The following is a 20,727-nucleotide window of genomic DNA, read 5'->3' as shown; positions in this document are numbered from 1 at the left end:
ATTTTACTAATTTCTTTTTTTTATTGAAGTATATTTGATTTATAATATTGTGTTAGTTTCAGGTGTACAGGAAGGTGATTCAGTTATATATATATTTTTTCAGATTATTTTCCATTATAGGTTATTATAAGACATTGAATATTGTTCCCTGTGTTATACAGTAAATCCATGTTGCTTATCTATTTTATGTATAGTAGTGCAATTTCACTAATTTCTAGTGTATCTTTTCATAGGTAATTTATCCATATAAAACTAAGTATGTGTGGGTGTATAAATACCCCCTCCCCCTTTCTTTTGTTCCACACATGGTAGGATAATATACACATTATTTTGTATTTTGCTTTTTTTAAAAAATTATTTACTTATTTATTTGGATGCACTGGGTCTTAGTTGCCGTGTGCAGGATCTTAGTTGTGGCGTGCGGGATCTTTTAGTTGCAGCATGCAGGGTCTAGTTCCCTGAGCAGGGATTGAACCCAGGCCCCCCTGCATTGGGAGCGTGGAGTCTTAACCGCTAGACCACCAGGGAAGTCCCTATATTTTGCTCTTTTTAACTTAGTAGTTCTTGGTGACTATTCAAATTGTTTCATAAGGAGCTTTCTTGGTCTCTTTTAATGATAGCATAGTGTTCCATTGAATAGATATTTCATGATTTATTTAATCTATCCCCTTTTAATGGACATTTAGAATGTCCCCAGTCTTTTTACAGCATTTTAAATTACCTCGTGATATTCTAGTCTTGGGGATTTACTACAGTTTATTTAGCAGTAGGAATGATACCCTATTCTTGGACATTTTAAATTATTTCTAATTTCTAGTTATTATAAAAGGCTATAGTAAGCATTACTGTAGATGAATCTTTATTTATATCTGTGATTATTTCTTTGAGATTTCAAGATATCAAGAGAATTCTTGAAGGGAAATTTACTAGTTCAAAGAGATGCACAATGTGTTTACGAAAGGGAGGCCCTGAACCTTACTGTTTTCCCTGAAGACTTCTGGAGTGTCTGTATCTTCAGGTGTTTCCATCATACTGTTCCAGCATGTCTGCCTTGGTGGACATGTTTCTTGGGAAAGGGAGTCAAATGTGTTTTTACTTGGATTACATTCCTCTGGAATACCCTGGCATGCAGAATCTTTTAACTTTTTGAAGTTACAAAATTTTACGTGAAGAGAAAAATCATGGCCTTTTAATTAATTGGTTTAGTTTTTTATTTTTGCGGTACGCGGGCCTCTCACCGTTGCGACCTCTCCCGCTGCAGAGCACAGGCTCCGGACGGGCAGGCCCAGCGGCCATGGCTCACGGGCCCAGCCGCTCCGCGGCACGTGGGATCCTCCCTGACCAGGGCACGAACCCGTGTCCCCTGCATCGGCAGGCAGACTCTCAACCACTGCACCAGCAGGGAAGCCCAATTGGTTTAGTTTTAAAAGATTTATATCTGACAGTATACATGAAGTATTGCTGCCTGTCATGTAGCCCTAGCCAGATTGAATTGTTTGCTATTACTTGGTCATGTCTCTACTTTCCTACCTCTGTATTGTGTAAAGAAAGTGCATATATATTCTGTGTTTTGAGAATTTTTATATTTGCAGAGTAAATGATGCTTCATGCTAAAACTCTTTCTGAGTAAGATGTCAATAGTATATTTATTGTTCTGCCCATGTTGTATGTTAGACAAAGACAAAACACTGGAAAAACCATAATGTAGTATTATGTTGCTTTGCAGCTCCATAATTCTCCTGTTGCATATATAAATTTTTTTTTTTTTTTTTTTAATATATAGGTGACTCTACCTGTGGGCAGAGGGCTATCTATCACAGTTTGGGACTGACTGGAATTCCTATAATCAACGTCAACAATAACTGTTCTACTGGTTCAACGGCTTTGTTTATGGCCCGGCAACTGATTCAGGGTGGTGAGAAGTGCCTATTTGTCTAGTAAACTTAAATAGATGTGGAGTTATTGCCCCCCTTTTATTATTTCTCCATACGACCATCAGAGGGATTGCTTTATAATGTATTTCTTTTAAAAAAAATAACAATTAGGGCTTTCCTGGTGGCGCAGTGGTTGAGAGTCCTCCTGCTGATGCAGGGGACACGGGTTCGTGCTCCAGTCCGGGAAGATCCCACATGCCGTGGAGTGGCTAGGCCTGTGAGCCACGGCCGCTGAGCCTGGTCTGGAGCCTGTGCTCCGCAACGGGAGAGGCCACAACAGTGAGAGACCCGCGTACCGCAAAAAACAAAAACAAAAACAAACAAAAAACAAACAAACAAAAAACAATTATATTGAGAGGTGCTTTATATAGCATAAAATTCACCCTTTTAAAGTTTACAATTCAGTGTTTTTTAGTATATTCACAGGTTTATGCAACTATCACCACTATCTAATCTTAGAACGTTTTTATCACCCCAAAAAGAAAGTGGTACCCATTAGCAGTCACTTCCCATTTCCCTCTCCCAACAGCCCCTGGGAACCACTAATCTACTTTCTGTCTCTATGGATTTACCTATTCTGAACATTATATAAATGGAATCATATGATATATGGCCTTTTGTGGCTTCTTTCACTTAGCATAATATTTTCACAGTTCATCCATGTTGTAGCATGTATCAGTACTTCATTCTTTTTTGTGGCCAACTAATAATTCATTGTATGGATATACCACATTTTGTTTATCCATTTACATGTTGATGGACATTGAGTTGTTTCTACTTTTTGGCTATTATGAATAATGTTGCTGTAAGCACTTGTGTACAATTTTTTTTGTGGTCATATATTTTCAGTTCTCTCGGATATATATCATAGTCTATATTTCCAAATATTTAGGCTCTTTTATTAGGCCCTCTGTTCTTTCTTCTGATTGATTGTTGATTATTGCTCTACTCTTTGGTGTTTTAATTGTTTGAGCTTTATAATGTCTCACTATTGGATAATACTAGTATCCCCTGTGCCCCCTATGTTGTTATTTTTTTTTCCTCTTTTTTAGGAAAAATTTCGGCAATTCTGCTTGTTTTGCTGTTTAGTTGAACTTTAACATCATTTTTAGGTGCCCCCTCCCTCCAAAAATAATTCTGTTGAGATTTTCATCAAGTTGCTTTAAAATTTTTTAAAATTTTACTTAATGTTTAAAAATTGAAAATTAGCTATTTATATTTGTTCTTCACTGGAACATATTTCCACATTAATCAAAAGTCTTATTAACACTGAGAATCAAAGAAAGAATTATATAATTTATTAATTTTTCCTCTTATTTAGAAGCATATAAGAATTTTCTCTGTAATTTTTCACTTATTAAAAATTTTATAGGATTATACCATGTTTTTACATTTTGTATAAACTGACATGCTTAGTTAAATTGAAGTATTTAATGATATTTTGTTGGGTGTCTGGAAATATAAGTTTTTCAAACTAATTACATTTTCTTTCAAGGTCTGGCAGATTGTGTCTTGGCTCTTGGATTTGAGAAGATGGAAAAGGGATCCCTTGGATCAACAGTGAGTCTCATTTATTCTTATCTTGGAATTGTTGTAACACTGTGAGAAAACTTTGCCCATCTGACTACCATAAATGGAGCCTGCAAAAGCTGAAAGGTGACATCGCATGTATATGCAATAGATCCTGCTATTTTAGACAATAAAGAATCATAGAGATAATTTTGTTCATCCCCTTTATTTTGTGAAACTGATGTTCAGACAGGTTAGATGATTGAATCTGAGGGTGACATGTCTGTTTAATTTGAAAGTCATTCATTCATTCATTCAAAAACTATTTCCGTTCAACAAACTGAAGAGCGTTAATAAGGTTTGGGACTTCTGTTTTTGGTAATGGCAAGCCAGGTGTTTGAATCATTTCTCCTACTAATGACAACTAAAATATTTGAATGGAATAGAAGCAAGATATCCTAAAGACACTGAAGAGCTAACGAGAGAGGAATTGCTGGTGAATGCCGGAAAATTAAGATCAGCATTTGAAGCTGCTTTTGCCTTGAAGGCCTTCGCTGATCAGGAAGCTGTGAACTTCAATTTTGATGGCCCCCTAGATGAAGAGGAAAGTAGTCACAGCTCAGGTCCCCCCAAGATCAGAAGTTAAATACCAACTCTCCACATTAAACTGGTTAGGGGTAAACCTTTTCGGTAAGGGTGAACACAAAATTAAAACTACCCCGCCTCCCCTATGTCCTCTTTTCCCCACTTTCAGTAGATTACAGGGAGAGTTGCTTTGGCACTGAGCAGAGCAAGGGAGAGAAAAGAGAAGAAAAAAATAACCAGAAAACCTTTCACTGAGAACTAATAAACCACAGGGATTGCTGCCAAAATTCTCATTTAGCTGGGTGGTCAAAGAAACATCAGACCATGAAGTGAGTCTTAAGTTGGTTCCAGTTAACCATGACACTTAACAGAAGCAACTGCAAATTTTCTTTTGGAAGAAAGCATCTTCCTTCTAGAAGGCTTTGAGAACTCTTCAACTAACCTTTCAAGGGCATGCAATTAAAGATAATCAAGCATTAAAGAAACAAGGCACCATAGTTGAGGACCAGGATAAAGAAGGAACAGTAAAAAGTGATCTCTGCAGACCTCAGAAACGAGATTTATTGGATCTAGTTTTAGGCATGCTTGCTATGTTTTAAAAAATAAAAGGCAAGCTTGGAAATACCTCAGGGGTATAAGAAACTGCAAAAAGGGACATTACAGGCATTGAAAAAAAAAACCAAATAGGATTTATAGAAAAGAAAAATGAAATAATTAAAATTAAAAATTCAAAAGATAGGTTTGATAGCTGATTATACATGACTAAAAGAGAATTAGTGAAACTGGACTAGAAGTGATTATTTAGAATACACTATAGAGAGGGAAAAGATTGGAAATTGGCAGGAAGTTATGTTATATGGAGAATAGTGTGATAAGGTATAATAAATGTGTAATTGGAATTAATGAAGTGGTGAGAGAGAAAACACAGTGTAGGCATTTTGTTCATCTTTTCAGAAAATCAGCTCTTAGTTTCATTGATCTTTTCTATAGTCTTTTTATCTCGATTTCATTTATTTCCTCTCTAATCTTTGTTATTTTCTTCCTTCTACTAATATTAGGCTTAGGTTATTCTTCTTCTTCTAGTTCCTTGAGGTGTAAAGTTAGTTTGTTTATTTGAGATCTTTCTTGTTCTTAACGTAGGCGTTTATTGTATGACTTTCTGTCTTAGAACTGCTTTTGTGGTATCCCGTAAGTTTTGGTATGCTGTATTTCCATTTTCGTTTGTCTCAAGATATTTTATGATTTTTCTTTTGATTTCTTCTTTGACATATTGGTTGTTCAGTAGCATTGTTGTTTAATCTCCACTTACTTGAATTTTTTAGTTTTCTTCTTGTAATTGTTTTCTAATTTTAAACCACAGTGGTTGGAAAAGATACTTTCTATGATTTCAATCTTAAATTTATTGACTTGTTTGTGGCCTAGCACATGATCTGTCCTAGAGAATATTCCACGTGTACTTGAGAAGAATGTGTATTCTGTTGCTTTTGGATGGAACGTTCTGCAAGTGACTGTTAAGTCCATCTGGTCTGGTATCTTGTTTAAGGATGATGTTTCCTTATTGATTTTCTGTCTGAATGATCTATCTGTTGATGAAAGTGGAGTATTAAAATCCCCTACTATTATGGTATTGCCATCTATTTCTCTCTTTTTTTTTTGGCTGCGCTGTGCTGGGGCTTTCTCTCTATTTGCAGCGAGTGGGGGCTACTCTTCGTTGTGGTGCGTGGGCTTCTCATTGTGGTGGCCTCTTTTGTTGTGGAGCACGGGCTCTAGGCACACAGCCTTCAGTAGTTGCAGCATGTGGGCTCAGTAATTGCGGCACGCAGGCCCTAGAGCATGCGGGCTTCAGTAGTTGCTGCACGTGGGCTCAGTAGTTGCTGTGCACAGGCTCTAGGGTGCATGGGCTTCAGTAGTTGTGGCTTACAGGCTATATAATAAATAAAGATAAAAATAAAGTAAGGATAATTGAAGATCGGGGAAGACAAGATCTTTCTGGGAGTTGGAGAAAACATCATAAGCCAAGTCATGAATGTTGGAGTGAATATAGTATGTTCAGGGAACAGTTTGAAAAACTGGATTGGAGGGTGGCAGCTGGAGAAGATGCAAAGTAAGATGATTAGGTGTTGCCTAACAGAAGTGCCTAACATTTATGACACATGAAAAATAGATGTTTTTCTTCCATAGTTAATGGTAGGTACCTTGATAACTTTTATTAGAAAATTATTGAAAGCTATAAAATAGTAAAATTCATCCATAGTCCCATAATTTTAAAAAGCATATATATTAAAAGTCCTTATTTGCCTGTTTAATCTTGTCCTTCAGAGGTAACCAGTGTATCTATATCTCCTTTCTTTTTTCCAAGTTTATACAGACATATCTACCTAAGCATTCGTACACATATACATGCATATACATGTTCAGAATGTTAAAAAACACTGATATGTTCATGGAGAAGATTAATGATTTTATACATATTGCTTTTTCACATGGCAAATGGACAGCTTTCCTGGCTAGAACATATTGATACTTCCTTATTTTTAACAGCTGCCTAGTATCCCATTACATGGCTGTAGGGTTTTCAATCAGTCCCTTCTGCTCTTCTGATTAGGTTGTTTAATTTTAGTTTTACATGTTCTTTTTTTTTTGCTATTACAGTGTTCCAGTCAACATTCTTGTACATATATCTTTACTTTCTCCAGCCATTCTTTCTTTTTTTTTCCCCCTCCCACCCTCCTCAAGCTATTATTTCTATAGGATAGATTCCTGGGGCAGGCAAGCAACTTAGACAATGTTTTAGCTAGAGATGATCCTGAAGATATTTTACAGCTAAAGTGAGTCTGTGAAGCCCAGAGTGAAGTGATTATCCAGTGACATTGGGCCCAGTTAGCAGTTAATGATTCAACTGAGACCAGATCTTTTAATCCAAATAAACTTTTTGCTGTACCTGGAGAACCTATCATTTTTTCCCTTCTCTTTCACTATGAGTTTCTTCTCCATTTCTCTTTTATACTTTGTCTTTTCCTCCTTTTTATTTCTATCTGACATGAAATCCTTTTGTTGGCATTTCACTACCCCCCTATTTCCATATACATCTGCACTTCTTTTTTTCTTGCTCATTTTCTTCTTTTCTTCCCTTATTCATTTATTAATTATAGCAATTTGTAACTGAATTTATTAAGATTTTGTATTTAGAATCCTAAATTTAAAAATCAGGTGATTGAACAATCTATTTGAACGTAACAAAAATGACTTGCTGTTTCTGTTTATGGCCCCTAGGTGGCTCTCTATAGCAGAGGGCTTAACTTACCACTCCTGCATTGCTGTTTTGGTTTCTATCTTTGTCCTATGTCTTTCCCTTCAGATCATGTGTCCTAACTTCCCTTTTTATGGGTATGCTGCAAACAAAGGTAATAATTTCTTATACAAGAGAGAATTATTACCTTGAACTAAAAAGGATACTTGTTCCACTGGGAATACTATTCACAACAAACAAATATATGTGGCTGCCTACCTGGATCAAATATTTCTGATAAAAATTTAGCATACAAGTTGAGATGTGTTGGAACCATAAAATATACATGAATTTTAAAGATTTCATATGAAAAAAGAATGAAACTGTCTCAACAATTTAAAAATATTTCTGCATATTTGTGCCAGCACAATACACATAAATGATATTGTTTAAATAAACTAAAATATTAAAAAAAATAATTTTGGGACTTCCCTGGCGGCACAATAGTTGAGAATCCGCCTGCCGATGCAGGGGACATGGGTTCGATCCCTGATCCGGGAAGATCCCACATGCCACGGAGCAACTAGGCCCGTGTGCCACAACTGCTGAGCCCATGTGCCACAAGTACTGAAGCCTGTGTGCCTAGAGCCCGTGCTCTTCAACAAGAGAAGCCACCGCAACGAGAAGCCTGTACACCGCAACGAAGAGTAGCCCCCACTTGCCACAACTAGAGAAGGCCCACGCGCAGCAACAAATACCCAACGCAGCCAAAAATAAATAAATAAATAAACAAAACCACTCTTACTTTAAAAAAATATATTTTTTTAAAAAAAATTTCTTTGAAATTATAATATTTTGGATATATTGGGTTAAATTAATATATTCAAATAAATTCTACCTGTTTTTTTTTAATGTGGCTGCTTGAAAATTTATAATTACATATATGGCTTACACATTATTTTTTTCTTTATTGGCCTGAATGTAGCCAAGAAAGGGACTTAAGAGGCTGCTGCTTTTATGAGATGAAATGGATCTATGGTTCCCATTGTTGGCACTTCCTACCAGTTAATTTATTTTGGTTAGTTTTATAATTTCTTCAGAGTTGGAATGTTGCCACTCAGTTTGGCCTCTGACCACTTATTTTTCGGTCCATCTAAGCATGTGATTTGATGTGATTTCGATCCTCAGGTCAGCAGCAGGCAAGGAGGGAGTGCTGAAGTCAGCTCTTGGTTGAACTTTAGGCATCAGGGAAAGCCTGGGATTGGCTGTTCATAGCACAGACAAACATAGGAAAAATTAGGAGTTACATTTACCAAAGAAGTAGAGGAACAGTGTGTTCTTGTTTTTTATCTTTTGCCAAAACATCTCTTCATTATCTCTTTAGGCTGAGAACAAGAGCTGTTGCTCTGCTTTTAACTTCCTAGGGTGAACTAAACGTTTTTATCCCCTCAAAATTCAGATGTTAAAACTCTGATTCCCAAGGTGATGGTATTTGGAGGTGGGGCCTTTAGGAAGTAATTAGGTTGTGAGGGTGGAGGAATCCTCATGATGGGATTAGTGCCCTTATAAAGACATGAGAGCGTTTGTTTCCACTCTGCTCTCTGCCATGTGAGGATACATTGAGAAGACAGCCCTCTGCAAACCAGGAAGTGGGCTTTCACTAGATGCCAGATGTGCTGACACCTTGATCTTGGATTTCCCAGCTCTCAGAATTGTGAGAATATGTTGGTTAATCCACCTGGTCTATGTATTCTATTATAGAAGCCCAAACTGATTAAGACATGGGGCAAGGAGCAAAAGAGATATTTCATCCCCAGATACTTAGAATGACAGATGCCAAACTTTTATGAGTGTTTGTATATACGTTTGGAAGGATTTGCATAGTTACTTCTTACATTTTCATGGCCCACTCTTACAGGAGCTGCTTATTTAAAAATTTTTATTTTCCTGGAACTTCCCTGGTGGTCCAGTGGTTAAGACTCCGCACTCCCAATGCAGGGCACCTGGCTTCCATCCCTGGTCAGGGAACTAGATCCCGCATGCTCCAACGAAGATCCTGTGTGCTGTAACTAAGACCTGACACAGCCAAATAAATATAAAAATTAAAAAAAGTAAAAATTTTGTTTTCCTTGTTGTAAAAGTCATAAAAAAGGAAGAATACAGAAAAAATAAAGAAGAAATAATCACCTGTAATGACAGTCATCATTAGTGATTTGCTAATTTAGCTAAAAAAAGTCGAGATTGTGCTGTATCTATAATTCGATTTACTTCATTTTCACTTAACGTTATTTTTTGAGTATGTCATGTTAAAAATTATTTATAAGCAAAAAATTTTTAATGTCTGCTTACAATTTATCACATGGCTGTATTATAATTTACTTAGGATTGCTCCTGTTATTGGACATTTAGATTTTTATTTATTATTATTGTAAGGTATGCTGTGATGAACACAATTTCAGCAATATTTTTCTGCACTTGATTCTTTTCTTGTGACAGATCCCAAACTGATATTATTTAGTAAAAGATATGAACTTTTTCTTTTAAAGACTAATGACTTTATTATTTTCAGAAAGGAATTCATGCTAATTATAAAGAAATTCAAACAATACAGTAAAATCCAAAGGGGAAAAAAAGTTTTCCCAAATCCCAGTTTCATTAACACTTATTAGGGGTGAGAGAGCGGGAGAGACAGAGAGAGAGACAGAGAGAGAGGGAGAGGGAATGAATTACCTTTTCCTTTTCTTCAGTCCTAAGGAGGAGGACCCCACCCTTATGGCCTCATTTAATCTTTGACTCTGAAAAGCCCTTTTCCCCCCAAATACAGTAACATTGGGGGTAAAGGATTCAACATAACTGTTGGGATGGAGAAAATTCAGTCCATAGCAATGAAGGTTCCAATTTTGCCACATCTGCCAAAATTTGTTATTGTCTGTCTTTTTTATTACAGCTATCCTAGTAGGTGTGAAGCAGTATCTCCTTGTGGTTTTGAGTTGCATTGCCATGATGGCTAATGATGTTGAATATCTTTTCATGTATTAAAGGCCATTTGTGTATCTTTGGAGAAATGTCTACTCAGATCCTTTGCCCATTTTAAAATTAGGTTGTCTCTATATTACGGAGTTGTAAGATATATTCTAGATACAAGTCCTTTATCAGATAGATGATTTGAAAATATTTTCTCCCATTCAGTGGCTTCTCTTTTCAGTCTTTTAATGGTATCCTTTAAGGCAGCAGTCCCCAACCTTTTTGGCACCAGGGACCTGTTTCGTGGAAGACAATTTTTCCACGGATGGGGTTGGGGTGGGGTGATGGTTCAGGCGGTAATACAAGCAATGGTTCAGGTGGTAATGTGAGCGATGGGGAGCATCAGATGAAGCTTCGCTTGCTTGCCCACCACTCACCTCCTGCTGTGTGGCCTGGTTCCTAACAGGCAGAGGACTGATACTGGTCTACAGCCCAAGGGCTGGGGACCCCTGCTTTGAGGCATAAAAGTTTAAATTTTGATGAAGTTCAATTGATCTATTTTTTGTTGTTGTTGCTTATGCTTTTGGTGTCATATCTAAGAAACACTGCCAAATTCAAGGTCATGACAATTTACTTTTATGTTTTCTTGTAAGAATTCTGTAGTTTTAGCTGTTACAGTTAGGTCTTTTTTCCATTTTGAGGTTTTTTTTTTAAATATAGTGTGAGGTAGGGATCCAACTTCATTCTTTTGCATGTGGATGTCCAGTTGTCCCAGCACCATTTACTGAAAAGACTATCCTTAACACCCATTTACTTGTCTTGGTACCTTTGAAAAAATAACTTGATAGGGCTTCCCTGGTGGCACAGTGGTTGAGAGTCCGCCTGCCGATGCACGGCACACGGGTTCGTGCCCCGGTTCGGGAGGATCCCACATGCCACCGAGTGGCTGGGCCCGTGAGCCATGGCCGCTGAGCCTGCGTGTCCAGAGCCTGTGCTCCACAACGGGAGAGGCCACAACAGTGAGAGGCCTGCGCACCGCAAAAAAAAACAAAACAAAACCAAAAAACCCTTGATTTTGGGACTTGACTCCGTGCTCCCAATGCAGGGAGCCTGGCTTCAATCCCTGGTCAGGGAACTACATCCCACATGCATGCTGCAACTGAGAGTTCACATGCCGCAACTAAGAGCCTGCATGCTGCAACTAAGACCCAGTGCAGCCAAATAAAGTAAATAAATAAATAAATATTTTTAAAAAAAACAAACCACACTGTCAAGGGTAAAGACTTAATAAAAGTAATATTTAAAAAAATTGATTTTAATTGTGAGAGTTTATTTCTGTACTCTCAATTCTATTCCACTGATCTATATAGTCTTATGCTAGTTAATACTACAATGTTTCAGTTACTGGTTTTTTTTTGTTTTTGTTTTTTTGGACCCACTGTGTGGCAGGCAAGATTTTAGTTCCCCAACCAGGGATCAAACCCATGCCACCTGCAGTGGAAGCACAGAGTCCTAACCCCTGGACCACCAGGGAATTCCCTGGTTACTATTGTTTTTTAGTAAGTTTTGAAATCAGGAAGTAAGAGTCTTCTAAATTCTTCTTTTTCCAGATTGTTTTGGCTGTTCTCTGTCCATTGAATTTCCACATGAACTTTGGGATTGGCTTATCAATATTTGCAAAGAAACCAGTTGAGATTCTGATAGGGATTGTGTTGACTGTATATCATTTTGAGGAGTACTACCATTTTAACCATCTGAAATCTTCCATTCATGAGCATGGAATGTCTTTTCATTTATTTAAAATAGATCTTTCATTTCTTTCAACAATGTTTATAGTTTTCTGAGTGTAAGTTTTATACTTTTTTTGTTAAATTTATTCCTAAGTGTTTTATTTTTAGTGATGCTTTTGTAAATGGAATTATTTTCTTTCTTTTTAATATTTATTTATTTGGCTGTGCTGGGTCTTAGTTGTGGCATGTGGGATCTTTGGTTGTGTGTGGCATGCAGGATCTTTAGTTGTGGCATGCAAACTCTTAGTTGCGGCATGTGGGATCTAGTTCCCAGACCAGAGATCGAACCCGGGCCCCCTGCATTGGGAGCATGTAGTCCTAGCCACCGGACCATGAGGGAAGTCCCTATTTTCTTAATTTCATTTTGAGTTGTTCTTGGCAAGTGTATGGAAATATATTTAATTTTTATATATTGATCTTATATCCTGTAATCTTGATGAACTTGTGTATTCTAATAGATTTTAGTGGATTCCTTAGGATTTTCTATTTGCAAGATAATGTCATCTACAAATAGAGATAGTTTTTCTTCTTTTTTTTTTCAATTTGGTTGCTTTTTATTTATTTTCTTGCCTAATTCCCCTAGCTGGAACTTCTAGGACAATGTTGAATAGAAATGGTGAGAGCAGACATTTCATCTTGTTTCTGCTTTTATGAGGGAAGCATTCAGTCTTTCACCATTAAGCATGTTATCTGTGATAGATGCCTTTTATCAGGTTGAGGAAGTTCCCTTCTTTTCCACACTTAAAAAAAATTTTTTTTAGTCAATTAATTTTTGGCTGCATTGGGTCTTTGTTGCTGCATGCAGGCTTTCTCTAGTTGTGGCGAGCGGGGGCTACTCTTCATTGCAGTGCGTGGGCTTCTCATTACAGTGGCTTCTCTTGTTGCAGAGCACAGACTCTAGGGTGCATGGGCTTCAGTAGTTGTGGCACATGGGCTCAGTAGTTGTGGCATGCAGGCTGTAGAGCACAGGCTCAGTAGTTGTGGTGCACGGGCTTAGTTGCTCCGCAGCATGTGGGATCTTCCTGGACTAGGGATCGAACCCGTGTCCCCTGCATTGGCAGGCGGATTCTTAACCACTGTGTCACCAGGGAAGTTCCTCCATGCTTTTTTTTTTTTTTTTTTTGCGGTACGTGGGCCTCTCACTGCGGTGGCCTCTCCCGTTGCGGAGCACAGGCTCCGGACGCGCAGGCTGAGCGGCCATGCCTCATAGGCCCAGCCGCTCCGCGGCACGTGGGACCCTTCCGGACCGGGGCACGAACCCGCGTCCCCCGCATCAGCAGGTGGACTCTCAACCACTGCGCCACCAGGGAAGCCCCCTCCATGCTTTTTAAAAGTGTTTTTTTTTTTATCAGGAATCTGTTTAGGATTTTGTCAAATGCTTTTTCTGTGTCTGTTGAGACGATTGTGTGGTGTTTGCCCTTTATTCTATTGATATGGTGTATTACATTAATTGATTTTTAGACATTAAACCAACCTTGCATTCCTGGGATAAATCCCACTTTGTCATGGGTTTTTTTAATGTGTTATTGATTCAGTTTGCTAGCATTTCATTGAAGATATTTTCATCTACATTCGTAAGAGATATTGGTGTATAGTTTTCTTGTGATCATCATTCTTTTTAATTTTCTTCACACAGTGGGTGTACAGTGGTATCTTATTGTGGATTTAATTTGTATTTTCCTAATATTTAATGGTGTTGAGCATCATTACATGTTTTTATTTGTCATTGGTATATCTTCTTTGATGAATTCAATGACTGTTCAAATATTTTGCCCAATTATTAGTTGGTTATTTTCTTACTATTGTGTTGTAAGAGTTCTTTATATATTCCAGATAGATACAATCTCTTGTTCAATATGTTTTACAAATATTTTCTCCAGCTCTCTGGACTTGCCCTTTCCTTTTATAAATGGTATCTTTTGAAGAGCAAAAGTTTAAAATTTTGATGAAGTCTAGTTTGTTTTCTACTATTGTGCTTTTTGTATCCTATTTAAGAAAATTTTAAGTTAATTTTTGTAAGTGGTAGGAAGTAAAGATCAAAGTTTAAAATTTTTTAAAAAATGTGTATCCCATATTTCATACAGCCCCATTTGTTGAAAAGATTATCTTTTCCCCATTGAACTGCCTTGACATCTTTGCTGATAATCAGTTGACCATGTAGTGTGGATCATTTTTTGGACTCTTCCTTGATCAGTCTTTATATCAATACTTTACTTTCTTGAATACTGTAACTTTATAATAAGCCTTGAAATCAAATTGGGATGCATATTCTCCAACTTTGTTTTTCTTTTACAAAATTGATTTGGCTATTCTAATCCTTTGCATTTCCATATACATTTTAACAATTGGCTTGTCAATTTCTATAAAAATGCTTCCTGTAGTAGATTTATAGGTTAATACATAGGGATCTCTACATTTTTAACAATATTAAATGTTCCAGTCCATGAAAATTGTTTATCTGTCTTTATTTAGGCCTTTGATTTCTTTCAGTAATGTTTTTTAGTTTTCAAAGTGTAACTCTTTTACATATTTTATTAAAAATTTCCCCAGGTATTTCAAGTTTTTTATGTTATTAAAAATAGCACTTATTTTAATACCAGTTTCCAACTGTACATTGTATTTTGTGATCTAGCTAATCTCTCTTCCTAGTCTAGTGGCTTTTTTAAGATTCTGTAGGATTGTCTGCATAAACAATCGTATCATTATGTACAAGACAGTTTTATTTCTTCCTTTTCAATCTGTATGCCTTTTATTTATTTTTCTTGCCTTATGATTGCACTGGCTAGGGTCGTCACAACAAATTGAAATAGAGGTTGTGAGGTCATTTATCTTTTCCTTGTTTTTGATCATAGGGGAAAACATTCAGATTTCACTATTAAATATGTTAGCTGTAAGTTTTTCACAGATGTTCTTTATCAGGTTGAGAAAGTTACCTTCTATTCTTAATTTGCTGAGAGTTTCTGTCCTGAGTATATGTTGAATTTTCTCACTTGCTTTTCCTGTACCTATGAGAGATCCTTATTTTGTTTGTTATTCTTAATTTAGTTGGTTAATATGGTGAATTATATTGATTGATATTTGAATATTAACCCATCCTGTATTTCTGGGGTAAATGCTTGGTTGTGATGTCTTATGTTTTATACGTTGTTGGATTTAATTTATTAAAATTATGCTAATGATTTTTGTGTATATGTTTGTGATGGTGTTGATTTGTTTTCTTTTTTGTTTTAATGTTTATTTACTTTTGATATCAGGATAATGCTGGCCTCATAGAATGGTTGAGAATTGTTCCCTTCTCTTTTTTTTAAATTTTTTTTTTATTTAGGAAGAGTTTGTTTATATAATTGGTATTTTTTTCCTTAAATGTTTGGTAGCGTTCACCAGTGCACATCTAGGTCTGTAGTTTTCTTTATGGGAAGGTTTTAAAGTTCAGTTTCTTTAGTAAGTATATTACTATTCAGGTTATCTGTTTCTTTTTTTGAGTGGGCTTTGATAGTTTGTGGCCTTTAAGGAATTTGTCCATTTCATCTAAATTGTTGAATTTATTGACAAAAACTTGTTCATATTATTCCCATAGTATCCCCTTAAGGTAGGATCTTTAGATATGTCCTTTCTCTTCTTCTGATGTTGGTAACCTTTGTCTTCTCTATTTTTTCCATGATCAGTATAACAAAAGGTGTTTATCAGTCTTATTGATCTTGTCAGAGTACCAGCCCTTGTTTTCATTGCTTTTCTCTTTTTTTTTTCTCTTTTCTATTTCATTCTACTAATTTCTATCCATTCTACTTCATTCTGTTCATTTTCTGTTTATATCTGCTGTGAACCTTAATATTTCAATTCTTACATTGGATTTAATTTACTCTGTTTTGTAGTTTATTAAGCTGGAAGCTTAGGTCATTGATTTTAAATCTTTTCAAACATGGGCATTTAATGTTATAGATTTCTTTTAAAACACTGCTTAAGTAGCATACCACAAATTTTTTATGTCATGATTTCATTCTCATTTAGGTCAAATTAGTTAGCAGTTTCCATTGTGATTTCTTCTCTCACCCATACATTAGAAGTGTGTTGCTTAGCTTCCTAACATTTGGGCAGTTTACAGATACCTTTTTGTTACTGATATTTGTTTCTATTTTAATTATCTGTGGTCAGAGAATATACTTTGTATGATGTGAATGCTTTTTCATTTATTGAGACTTGTTTTTTGGCTCAAGATGTGGTGTGTTTTGGTAAATATTCTTGTGCACTTGAGAAGAATGTATACTCTACTGTTGTTGGGTGGAGTGTTCTATAAATTCTAGGTCAAGTTGGTTGATAATATTGGTTGCCTTCTATATCCTTACTGGTTTTTCTGTCTACTTGTTCTATCAGTTATTGAGAGGGAGGTATTGAGATCTGCTGCTAAATCTGTGGATCTGTCTATTTTTTTTCAGTTTTATCAGTTTTTGCTTCGTGTAGTTTGAGGCTGTCATATTAGGTGTATTAACATTTAAGATTGTTATGTCCTTGATAAATTGACCCCTTCATCATTGTGAGGTGATGTGAGGTGTATTATATCATGAAACTGAAAACGCATTTGTGAAAGTTTTTATGGATCCCAGCCAGGTACTCCCTTTGTCAGACCCTGCCTTTTGAAGGATTTTAGGCTACTTATAAGAACTTATCTCTTGTAGTGTTCTTTGATGTTATATCTATTTTGTCTGATATTAACTTAGCCATTTCAGCTTTCTTTTGAGTAGAATTAGAATTGTTTATCTTTTCCCATCCTTTTACCTATTTCTGTCTTTATGTTTGAATTATATTTTTTAGGCAGCATTTAGTTGGGTCTTGCTTTTTAACAATATAATAATCTTTGCCTTTTAATTGGGCTTTTTATATCCTTTCCACTTAATGTGGTTATTGATATAGCTGGGTTTACATTAGTGGTTAGTTGAAACTGATGCCTACCGGCTTGTACCAGCTTGCAAGATCTGATTATGCATATCTCTTCTCATCTTTGCTTTCAGTGACATCATGCTAGTAGATTCAAATTGGCCATGGTGGGAGTATTTACAACACAAAAATAGACAAATGCTATCAATAAGACCACCCTCACCCCCCATGAGACTATTAAACATTTATTAGGACACCACTGATATAAATCTACCATCTTTCTACTCATTTTCTTTTTGTTCAATATCTTTATTCCTTTTTTCCTCTTTGTCTTCTTTTCTGTTCATTGAGAATGTTTTATAATTTTATTTTGTCTGTTTTATGAACATATTAACTATGCCTCAGGTGTTTTGCTTTTAGTGGTTGCTTTAGGGTTTACATTCATCTTTAACTTATTCACAAACCACCTTTAAGTAATGTTACGACTGTTCACTATAGTATTACATGAACCTTACAAAGTATTTTTTTGTTTACCTCTTCCTAGAGGCACATTTTACTTCTATACATGTTATAAGCCCTATATCAGCTATTGATTTTGCTTTAAATAGTCAATTATTTTTAAAAGAATTCTTAAAGTAGAAAAAAAACATATATTTCTCCACATGTTTATAATTTTCAGTGATCTTTATTCCTTTATTATTGATTCCAGTTTTCCTCTAGGATTATATTCCTTCTGCCTGAAGATTCTCCTTTAACATTTCACATAGTGCTGGTCTGCTGGTGATGAATTTTATCAGTTTTGTATGTTCTAATAATTCTTTATTTACCTTATTTTTTTTACCTTTTTTTTTAAAGATGTATTTGCTGAGTACAGAATTCTAGTTTAGCTTCACTCTTTTTTTTTTTTTTGGCTTTCATTGTTTTCAATTTAAAGTCTGCTGTTATTCTTATTTTTTTGTTCCTATATACTTAATGTGTATTTTTCTTTGGTTACTTTTAAGATTTTTCTTTATCACTGTTTTTTTTTTTTTTTTTGGGTTCGTGGGCCTCTCACTGTTGTGGCCTCTCCTGTTGCGGAGCACAGGCTCCTGACACGCAGGCTCAGCGGCCATGGCTCACGGGCCTAGCTGCCCCGCGGCATGTGGGATCTTCCCGGATCGGGGCACGAACCCGTGTCCCCTGCATCAGCAGGCGGGCTCTCAACCACTGCACCACCAGGGAAGCCCTATCACTGTTTTTTGTTTGTTTGTTTGTTTCATGGTATGCGGGCCTCTCACTGTTGTGGCCTCTCCTGTTGTGGAGCACAGGCTCTAGACACGAAGGCCCAGCGGCCATGGCTCACGGGCCCAGCCACTCCACGGCATGTGGGATCCTCCCGGACCAGGGCACGAACCCGTGACCCCTGCATTGGCAGGCGGACTCTCAACCACTGCACCACCAGGGAAGCCCTATCTATCACTGGTTTTGAACAATTTTATTATGACGTACCTTGGTGTAGTTTTATCGTGTTTCTTGTGCTTGGGGTTTGTTGAGGTTCTTGGATATATGAGTTATAGTTTTTATCAGGTTTGAAAATTTTTCATCCATTATGCCTTAAAATATTTTTTTTCTGACTTTTGTCTCTCTCCATTTTCTCTGTTTCTGGGACTCCAATTACATATCTACTAAACTTCTTGGTTGTTGTTCCATAATTCACTGATTTTGTTCATTTTTTTCTAGATTTTTTCCTCCATATTTTAATTTGCTACTTCTCCAAGTTTACCAATCTATGCTGCATTGTCTAATCTGCTGTTAATTCCACTGAATTTACTTTTCATTTCAGACAATGTATATTTTATCTCTAAAAGTTTCATGTGGGTCATTTTTTTCTATCTTCCCTATTTTTCTTTGTCATGTTCATGCTTTCTTCTACCTTCTTGAACAGATGGAGTATATTATAGTAACTGTTTTAATGTTCCCATCTAATTCTATCAGCTCTATCATTTCTATTGATTGATTAATCCACTCTTTACAAGTTGTACTTTTCTGTTTCATTGCATGCCTTATAACTTGTGATTGAATGCTAGACACTTTAAATTTTACTTTGTTGGGTGTTGAATTTTTATGTTCTGTTAACTACTTAGGGGTTTGTTCTGGGGTAGGTGTTTTTTAGAAGTGGTTTGATACTTTTGAGACTTGCTTTTAAGCTTCATTAGGTAGAATCAGAACAGCCTTTATTATTCTAAGACTAAACTGACACTGTTACTCAAGCAGTAACCTCAGGATTCCATTGATGCCCCATATGTTAGGAGAATAAGAACTATTCCTGTCCCTGTGGGAACATTGGGAATTATTCTGCCTGCTCCTTTCCAGTGATTCTTTCCCTGGTCTCAGTAGTTTCCTCATATTCATGTGTTGATTAGAGTCATTGAAAACTCAAGAGGAACTCTCTTCAGATCTTCAGCGCTCTCTCTCTCTCTCTCTCTCTCTCTCTCTCTCTCTCTCTCTCTCTCTCGTCTCTCCATTACTCTTCTCTGTGAGTTCTTTCAGAGATCACTATACTAAGCTTTATGTTGTCCATTGTCTAAAAACAGTTGCTTTGTATATTTTGTCCAGGTTTTTAGTTGCTTAAGACAGAAGGGTAAATCTGGTTTCTATAGTGCATCATGACTAGAAGCAGAAGTTGTATATCATTGTTTTCATTCACATTCCTTTTTAACTTAGGTATGAACATTTTCTGTATTTTTTTAAATGTTCTTTTTTAGATTTCTTTTGACAGAAAAAAATTTACATCTATGGAAATCCAAACACATAATTATATATACTTATTTTTAAGATTTTTGTGTTCACAGATTCCACAGATCCCATTTATCAGCTCATTTTGTCTTACTCCTTTGGATTGTCAAGTTACTTATCATATCTAACTAAATAATTTTCCTCTTGTAAGCCTATTTTTTCTTAATCTTAGTTTTTTCATAGAATTCCCTTTAGAACCCCTTTGTGCACCAAAAAAATCTTGATTTATTTCATTTAACAATTATTTATGGAATGTTTACTATGTAACAGGCCGTATGCTAGGCATTGGATACACATACAGAAGTATGTGAAGCAGAGTTCCTGCCCTCAGTGTGTTCATAGTCTAGTAGGTAAACTGGTAAGAAACAGTTAGCTTTCCCTTTGTAGAATGTTTGCAGTAGGAACTGTGTTTTTCTATTCTAGAACCATGGAAACAGAGGTGATTGCACTCTGAGTATCACTTTATCCTAACCCTAACTCACTCTTTTTCTCAAATACCGAAGCCTGCTCCTGCCTTTGGGTCTTTATTCTTGCTGTTCCTTCTGCCTTGAATGCTCCTCTCCCAAAGGTGTCCAAATGACTTGCTCCTACTCCTTCACATCCCTGCTCAAATGTCATTTTGTCAATGTGACCTCCCTTGACTATTTTCTATAAAGTAGCACTTCCCACTTTCAATCTTTATCCCTATACTTGAATTTATTCATTATAGCATTACTATTTACATTTTAATTAATTTTCATCCCCATTACTTTCTGTCCCCTCCTCCCTCAAATGTAAATGCCAGATGAGCAGGGACTTTGTCTGTTTTGTTCACTGTTTTATCCCCAGCACCTTGAGTAGTTATTTGCACATATGGATTCTTTATACATGTTTCTTGAAAGAATTAATACCTCTTTGGTCACTTGATTATTTTTCCTTCCCATGTTTCCCTGTAAAGCGTTTTCTGACTGATTTTATTCACATTGTCCATTTTTGGCTTACTCTACACTTCAAATAAGTAAATGTCTTAGTAACGCTGTAATAGTTAAAAGAGACACCTATCATCATGTCAAGTACTTATTCAATTTTG

General features: G+C 36.2%; 1 protein-coding gene across 2 annotated transcripts in view; it reads left to right on the top strand.

Moving 5' to 3' along the window:
- SCP2 (sterol carrier protein 2) overlaps positions 1-20,727 on the top strand; it is a 164,580-nt gene that overhangs the window by 15,547 nt on the left and 128,306 nt on the right. For both annotated transcript variants that reach the window (XM_060140057.1, XM_060140058.1), the window contains 2 exons: positions 1,784-1,915; positions 3,430-3,494. In XM_060140057.1, coding sequence (XP_059996040.1) covers positions 1,784-1,915; positions 3,430-3,494 — 197 coding nt within the window. The remainder of the gene's footprint in view (positions 1-1,783; positions 1,916-3,429; positions 3,495-20,727) is intronic.

Source organism: Lagenorhynchus albirostris, chromosome 2, assembly GCF_949774975.1.
Source record: "Lagenorhynchus albirostris chromosome 2, mLagAlb1.1, whole genome shotgun sequence".
NCBI lineage: Eukaryota > Metazoa > Chordata > Mammalia > Artiodactyla > Delphinidae > Lagenorhynchus > Lagenorhynchus albirostris.
This window is presented reverse-complemented; position numbering and strand designations above follow the sequence as displayed.